Genomic DNA, 8,724 nt, shown 5'->3' on the forward strand with positions numbered 1-8,724 from the left:
GAAGGTGGATGCCGGTGGAGGGGGGTGGTTGCCGGTTGGGTGGAGGGGGGACCGTGTGGATGCCGGGGTGGGGGGGGGAGGGATCGTGTGGATACTGGGGGGGGAGGGGTCAAGTGAGGAGCAAGCCGCGGCTCGGAGGGACGCGTGGGCTAGGCCCAAAACAGATGCCGTGGAGGGCGGGCGTGGAGGATCTCTGGATGCCGGGCCGGTAGGTGTGGGGGCCTCGGGGGGAAGGTGGATGCCGGTGGAGGGGGGGTGGATGCCGGTTGTGGTTGGGGGGGGGGGGGGGAAGAGCCCGTGTGGATGCCGGTGGTAGTGAGGAGCAGGCTGCGGCTGGACTCGGCAGGCCGGTGGGTGTTGGGGCCTGGGGTGGGGGGCTTTCGGTGGACGGCGGTTGGGGGGAGGGGGGGAATGTCGGACGGGACGGACAGACAAAAAAGAGACTAGAGAGAGTATACAGTACACTGTAGACACAGACACACACAACAGTGACTGAGGGTGAAACTCAGACAGACACAATCACATTCATAGGACAAATAACAATTAAAGCATGGATTTACTTAACGTTTCTGTGGTGTTGTGTATTTGAATAACCAACTGCACAGCCGGGAACATTCAAACACGCTTTTCCCGCCTGTGCAGTTGCTTATATTAGCTTAAGTCCTCCCACTCCCCGCCCAGGAGGAGGGCCCTGATTGGATCCCCTCTCCTCATTATTTATTTTTTTGTTTTTTTGACACAGCCATTTTTTTTTAAGACATTTTTTTTTTTTAAACACACGGCCGGCGGGCCCCCCTGACTCAACGGGCCCGGGACGCCAGTGCCCTCTGTCCCCCGCTGATGGCGGCCCTGATCCTATCAATAGGTTCAGGCAAGTTTGACGAATGTAACAACACTAATTTTGGCAGACCTGCCCCTAAGTTTGAGCAACATGGATATCTGTCTCTTTGCACCTCGTAAACATGAAGGGTTTGGCATCATTTGATTTGTTTAATTGCAACAGTTACAAATATCTATGTGGTATGCTTCAGAATAGGTGCCGGGTGCATGATATCTTGATATTTCATATTTTTGACCGGTATGGTTAGTAATGACGAAGGTTGTTCAGAGTTTCCTCAGCAGTCGCACCACGGTTTGGGTCATCAAAAGTTAGGCTCATGGCTTGTGTGAACCCCTCCAGGTCCCTTAGTAGTGAGTTATTCTGTTGTAGCATAGCGGAGACCCATGCAAGGGCCTCATCCATTAGTCCAACCTTAGTTTCGTCAGTATTATAGATGATGAGCTTGTACAGTAGTTCAAACAGAAGCCTGCATTGGTTGAGGAAACCCAGGAATTGTTGTCGTTTCCCCAAAATTTATTTCCCAGAAAGGCTACATAGGGATCGGTTTGAACAAGCACAGCGGGTTGAGTGCTGCGCAGTTCAAGTAGTTCAGCTTCTGCGGCGATGGTGCGATTTCCCACACAGCCAAGAAGGGTGAAAACATGGCCTAGTTGTTCCTGGAAGCCAGACCTGATATGTTGCAAGGAAGCAATCTGCTGGGCCTGGGTCAAGTCTGTTCTGGCGGAATCCATGATAGGGCCGTTTTGTTCTGTAAAGAAGAGATTTACGGCAGGAGTGGGTCCTAGTGACAAGAACAGCAAGGAGAAAGCAAAGACTTAGTCGGGTGACAGTCAGTGGTCCAGGGAAGGCGGCAATGTAGTGTAGTCGGGTCACAGGCAGGTCGGTGGAAAGGCTGCAGGACTGGAGCGAGGGAGCAGGACTGGGACAAGGGAGCAGGAACATAGCAACAGGGAACAGCGAAAACAGGAATCAACCAGGTGCTTGAAGAACTAGTATAAAGCGACACTTATAGACAGGAAGGGGAGGTTTATATAGGCAGGCCGACAGACAGAAGACAGGTGCAGGGTATCAGGTTTCAGAGTCTGGAAGGTTCTTTGAGAGAACTAGCAAGAATTACAGCCATCCCGGTGGATGTGCATGGGTACTGCAGACGAGGGCGTCAGGCAGAACCTGACACCAGTACAGATCCCTGAGGTACTTCACTTGTCACCTTTTCCTCTTTTGAATGTGCACCATTTGCCACAAGTCTTTGTTTCCTATCCTTCAACCAATGTTTTACCCATTCAACTACCTTAGAATCCAATTCCATGCATTGCACTGGTTTATCAGTATTCTCAAAGAGCTTCCTCAGGGGTTATAGATAGATATAGACAGTGTTCGACAAACCTATACATTTGCTCGCCCCGGGCGAGTGGATTTAACCCCCGGGCGAGTAAATATTGGCCCAAGCAGCACACGTTTGGTACTAGGTGGCAAGTAGATTTTTTTGTGTGGCGAGTAGATTATTTGGTGATTTGTCAACCACTGGATATAGATGCAACTGAGTAAGCTCTTTGAGTGAAACGCATAGGATGACGGCATGTGGAGCCTTCCTGTTCTGTGGATACATCAGGTGTGATCCCTGCTCTCAACCCTGTGTGTTGGCATCATACCTGGAAGTGACGTCACGACTGTCTGAATCGGTGGAGAGGAAGCCTCTGCGTCTATTGCTGTAGCAGTTAAAGTGCTCTGTTTTTGACCTTGAGTGGTCGCAATGCTTTCCTGTTAGCCCCGTTTGTAAGTGTATTACTTTTTATTCTTTATTTTGTATATAAAACACTATTATTTGCTTTATATATATATATATATATATATATATATATATATATATATATATATATATATATATTCTGAGTCCCTTCTACACTCCGGATTATCTATTGAAGATGCCAGTTCTTATCACCATTTTTATTCAGCGAAAACATTATTGCCAAGCTGTCCACAATGCTGTATTTTATTTTTCTCATACCATTTTTTTCTTTACGTTACTTGATAGACCATGGGCCTTCATTGTCCTACAGTACATCTAATTTAATCCAGAACATAACACTGCAGATAAGTCAAGGTAGGAAAGTAAAGGAATCCGTGAATGCGGTAAAGAGACGGGGGACAAAGAAGGGTTGGGAAGAAGTATAACACGGAGAGAGGAGAGACAACCGAGGAAAAAAATAACCCCTAAAGCTGCAGACCAAGCAATATCCTACATGTGTTTTTTTAAATAAATCCGTTCTGTACTATGAGAAAATACTTGTAGACTTAAAAAAAAAAAAAAAGCACTCTGAATGATATTTTTAATGTATTATAATGTAATAAGCCATTTTTGTTTCTATAGCAACCATTTTACACAGGCATAGATACGGAGTCAATATTCCACTGCAGCCATTTAGTGAAACCCCCCCAGCCGAATCTTTGCCGATCGATCATAGAACGGATCGATCGGCAAGCTAGCTAATTACTTATCATTGTGTGGATTGTATTGCTGCACATATTAAAGGGGAGGGGGGGATAAAATAAAAAAAAACGGCATCTTAAACTGCTGCTATAATTTGATTATTGCTGCTTCTTTGCATTATGTACCTGGACTGTAGTTTACCTGTGCACACGCAGGCCAAGTGACGCTGCTAGTCAATAAGAACGCCCTTTAACTATTTGAGCAAGGGACTGTCCTGTATGTTCTGTATTGTTATAATTTTCCATTTACCGAACAGTTTGCACGTCACATTAATTTGTCCTTCAATCTCAATACAGTACATCCACATTTTTCACGTGTCCTTTACAATTAGTACATCCTATCTCTGGGAAAGCTTGTCTGTCCTATGCGTCTCTTCTAAAACGCTCTTTAATCAAAGGTTAGCAGGCTATTCCTCCATTAATACATTTTGGTTCCTCTTTTCTGTTCAGTCATGTAGGTCTCTTATCGTTTGCACAAATACTATGCTGCGAGCCATAGATATATTGTTATTGTGATGTTTTAAGGGAGACATATCCTACAAATAAATCGGTTCTGTAGTATTAGTTAATACTTACTACTTTTTATTTTTACATTTTACTCTTAATGCCATTTTTAATATACTGAACATCTTTTGATTTCTATAGCACGCTTTAGCAGTGCAAGATCTTTGTGACACTTTCCTTTTTGTGATAATTTTTGCCACTAGTCCTTGCATTTTGAGCTGCAAACTGTAGCAATAGATAATGTTACCTTGGGTCTATAGGAATACAGTGTAGCTGCTGAGTTACACTGACTGAAGAAGGGGTTGATTTGAAACTAAAATATATATATATATGTATGTAAAAAACATGTAAAGTAGCGCCACACTAATATAATGTGTGAAAGTCATTAATGAATTATTAGATATGAGTGCTAAAATATGTGCTATTCAACTAATAAAATCAACTGATTGAAACATATACACAATGATGTGATCACAAACAAACAACAAAAAAGTAATTATATAAGAACCAGTCCTTTTGAAAAGTCCAGCAAGTGATGAATAATTAGATCTGGTAAGGGGGTCTCCGGCTGCTCCCAGGAGGATTAACCAAATCCAATTAGAAACCTAAAGAGAAAAAGAAAAGAGAGCGCACAACCCATCCTTCATTGTTTTTTTAATTTATTTTTATAAGAGTAGTAGAAATTCAAAACACATGCCTCTGGCATTATACATGTTTCGTAGCTTACAGAACTTTAAACTTCAATTTAGACAACATGCAATAGCATCGGTTTTTGTGTTTGTGTCATGTCTTTTTCAGAGTATTTTATTGTTTCCTTCTCCTGTAGATTGTGATCATGGAAGTGCAAGGGTTAAAGTCTGTGGCTCCAAATCGGATAGTGTACTGTACAATGGAAGTCGAAGGAGGGGAAAAGCTGCAGACAGACCAAGCAGAAGCCTCAAGACCACTGTAAGTGTAACAGTGTTTTCTCCACCCGGTGGTAGATTGTGGCCATTACTACGTCTGTGGTGCATGATACCTGCTGGTAACAGGACTGAGTCGTGCACCGATGGTAGTGGGGACACAGGACTAGGCTTCTGGGGTTCATACCCTGCATATCTTTAGCAGGGCAGCGCCTCCACCTGCCGTAGGCTCCAGGGAACTGAAGATGATCTACCACGGTAGAACAGATTACCTCTCCCCCAGTATGATCACACACCAGGCCGGAGGTATAATAACAGGAACGTTTTTTGTCTGACTCTGTACAGCCCAATGCAGCAAACTGTCACCTACTGAAGGATGGTCCCTGGACCTTCACTACAGGCCAAGGGCACCAGCAGCAGTCCCAGCCCTTCCCTGCCCCTCTACCAGGGACAGAGGTATGGTACACACTCACTCCCCCAGAGGGAAGAGGCCCAGAGAAGGCCCAATAGTCAGGCTCTTGGCTGTGTGACCTGCCCCTCTCATGCTGGTAGAGGCACTAACGAATTTGGGCAGTACTGCTAGGAGGAGGGCACCAGGTCAGCTCCATGATTGGACATGCTCAGGCCTGATGTCACCGCCTCCCACTGTCACTCAAGTGTAGCACCAAGGAGGGGGAAAACCCCATGATAACTACTGGCAAGGTCTGCTTTACCAGGAATTACTGCCAGGAGGAAAAGCAGATTAATAGCCATAGATGGCATAGCTACATAAGCAATGTCTAATACAGTACTCATTCGTTATAAAAGGAAGAAACAGCATCAGGGAGTGGCTGGCAAATTCTGAGGTTATACAGTAGATACCACATCATTGGGTAGATGGTTCATTGATGATGCCCACGGATTGTTTTTGCACATGATGTTCAGATGTAGCCACTTATATCACTGCCAAGGAATCCTATGGACAACTTATGATATTCTGTGTTAAAACATGATATCTGCATTTTGAGCGAGTGCTATATCTGGTCTCATTTTCCTTTTTTGATTTTAAATTAGATCAAGGCGACTTAATTGAATAGTGAAAGGGGGAAAAAGTAAATAATGAACATTTATTACAAAGCTTACCCAATCAATTACTTTGTTCCATTTGAAGTAACAAATTAATTTGTTTGATTATTTATTTTTAATCATCAGAGTAAAATTATCTGGGGATAACATGCAGCTATGTCTTCATTGGAATGACCAAATTGACAAAGTTAAATCAAACTCTGTTTGTTCTTCGTGTTTACTTGACAAGTATATTGATTTTGTAAGCTAACAAAACACCTTATTAAACTCTTTGGAGAGGTGATCTTTTTTTAATCTTCTTTTTTTTTAAATTTTTGTTTTTTAACATGGGAAATGCATCTGGACAGTTTTATGCTGCTTTCTGGATACTTTTCTTTTACTTTTGAAGTAAATTACAATATATGTAATATATATGACTAACATAGTTATTTCCGTGTACTGTGATTGTTTCATTTAGTAATTCATTGTAACAGTTGAAGTGGTTTTAGATTATTTTGCAGGTAATGATGCTTTCTAATGGACCAAGTTGAGGTTTCATTATACTTGTTGGTATTTGATTACTAGCTTTTAAGAACTGTCATCTACAGCATAGAAATAATTGCCATGTTCGTGTATAAGAAAAGTATCTCTACCTGCAAACCCGTTAATCTAATGTGGAAAATATTCTCTGTTTACAGTTTTATGAAGATCTTCTTAAATGTAATAAATGTGTATAACCTGGGTCCCACGGGTTCCCTGTTTGTCCCCTTACGTTTCCATAGAAGTATAGCAGCAAGGGGACTGCACGTTCCAACAGCCTCAGTGGCTGCAGTCCACATGTTGCCAGGCAACCAATAGGGCTGATAGATTCTGACAGTTGGGATTCTGACAGTTAAGGGGACTGTTAGTTTGAGCCAGGGCAGACAAGGGGAAGGGAGGGTCTGAGTGTCAGTGGCACTCAGACTAGGCTAGAAACTCCCCTTAGGTCCCAGATAGGTCCCAATCACGTGAAACGGGTGACTGCTGCAGGGAAGGCCCCTTAGATAGGGATGCTTAACCATTTTACTACAGTGTCAGGGACACAAGGAAGACACAGTGTGGTGATCGCTGTCTGTGGTCTGGGACCAGACCACCGCGGTGTTAATAAAGACTCTTAAAGGTGAGACCCTCCTATCGGAGTCCACCCAACGCAGAGGCGGACACCATCGCTGAGGGCCACGTCGCTGGATCAGACGGGTCCTCATTTCTAAGTCGGCCGTACCGAGTACTGGAGTACTCGGCAGGTACCTCAACAAGTGCACCAACAGTTCACGGGAGAGTGCTACTTCCTACACTTTTGGGCGGGCTGGTCACTGGGAAAGGGACAGCAGGGTATTGGTGCCTAGCACTCAAAGTACATTTGGGACACTCACTGGTGGTACTGGGTTATACTATGATGTGGTGTTATGTTATGTTGCATAGTTGTTGTAATAAGTTACTGTTCAGTTCTTTGACAAAGTGCATGGATTGCACGAAACGCGTCAGAGGTTCCCTTCAAGATTCTCGTTTTTACCTGTTATGCTGCTGTATGTTCAATAAACTTCTTTTGATACCGTGATTCAGCATCCGTTGCACTTCCTCCATTTGAAACGAACCATTCATCATTTGATACGCAGTGCACAGCCATTAACCACCCCGATGTCCACAGTCATGCCCACCCAAAGTGTGTGCACTACCCCCTGTTTATGGCCGTTGATGCACATTGGGTACCTTCCTGGTCTTAGGCCAGACCAGGCCGACTTGGATGGTGGATCCGCAGAACCGCAACGTTGTCCAACGACGCAGTCTTCCGGATCCTCTCTCTCCTGTCTGGAGGCGTCCGCCTCTTGAGGGAGGTCCAGCTGGAGGGTGTCCCCTAATGTCTCTTATAATATGCCTGTGGTCTGGTCCCAGGTCGCAGGTCGCTCACACCACGTGGCGTCCGTCACCGGTGTACTAATACTATATGGCTATTGGGGAAGCGTCCCTATCTGAGGTCTTCCCTATAACACATAAGCTACAGGGAGTCGGGGCCGACTACCTCAATGGTTGTTCTCCTTCCGACTGGTGAGTGGTCCTTAGCGTGCCAAATGTATCTGTATCCCGCCCGGGGATTCCACAGCCCTATTGGCTGTGCTGCCTCACGTGGTGAGCAGCCCCTGGGGCTGCTGGGACTCGTAGTCCCGTGCGGAGCCATTCTCTAATGGCCGCCGCCCTAACTTCTACTGCGCATGGGCGAGGATCGCACTGTGCATGCGTGGGCAACCAAGATGGCGGCGCCCCGCACCGTTGGTCTGCCGCGGAGCTCCGCCGCTTAGTCAACTCTGCAGCCACCCCCCTCCCGGCCAGGAGGTAAGAGGGGACCCGGCTACATTAGTAATCATTTTTTCTATATATGAAACATTTTACTTTATTGAACTTTTATTTTGGTCGGAGCTTGATTTTGTTGCTTACCTGTTATAGGACATATTATCGGTTCACCTTTAGTTTGATGTCCAAAAGCTGTTTTTAATTCTATTTATTAAAAAGCTTATGTATATTTAATTTTTTTCATTTTTATTATCATGGTCACCTCTTTTTGCAATTTCCATGGTGTATGTCACCATCTACAGTATTTCTATTTTGTTAAATCAAGATGGTTCTTATTCAAGCATAAGTAATAAGCATTATCTAGAATATTAACTTTCTTGGTGAATGTGTCAGATACTAGAATTGTAAAAATGAAAGGGCAAAGAGCATATCAATGTTTTAAAATATTTTTTACATTATGACAAAAATTACATCATACGTAGAGATGCTGTATAGGGAAGAAGAGCACACACCGTGTATTCATTTTATTACAGCTATAAAGAAAGGAAGACTTACACTCACAATTCTAAACCTTGTTGAAATTGCACATCTGAAGGTGGCCCTGCTTCCTGATAG

At 44.2% G+C, this 8,724-nt stretch overlaps 1 protein-coding gene across 15 annotated transcripts in view; it reads left to right on the top strand.

The window, feature by feature from the left end:
• The window catches only part of CADPS2 (calcium dependent secretion activator 2), a 516,545-nt gene that overhangs the window by 122,826 nt on the left and 384,995 nt on the right, over nucleotides 1–8,724 (top strand). For all 15 annotated transcript variants that reach the window (XM_075599918.1, XM_075599919.1, XM_075599906.1 and 12 more), the window contains exon 6: nucleotides 4,662–4,783. In XM_075599918.1, the coding sequence (XP_075456033.1) occupies nucleotides 4,662–4,783 (122 nt within the window). The remainder of the gene's footprint in view (nucleotides 1–4,661; nucleotides 4,784–8,724) is intronic.

Source organism: Ascaphus truei, chromosome 5 (assembly GCF_040206685.1).
Source record: "Ascaphus truei isolate aAscTru1 chromosome 5, aAscTru1.hap1, whole genome shotgun sequence".
Classification (NCBI taxonomy): Eukaryota; Metazoa; Chordata; class Amphibia; order Anura; family Ascaphidae; genus Ascaphus; species Ascaphus truei.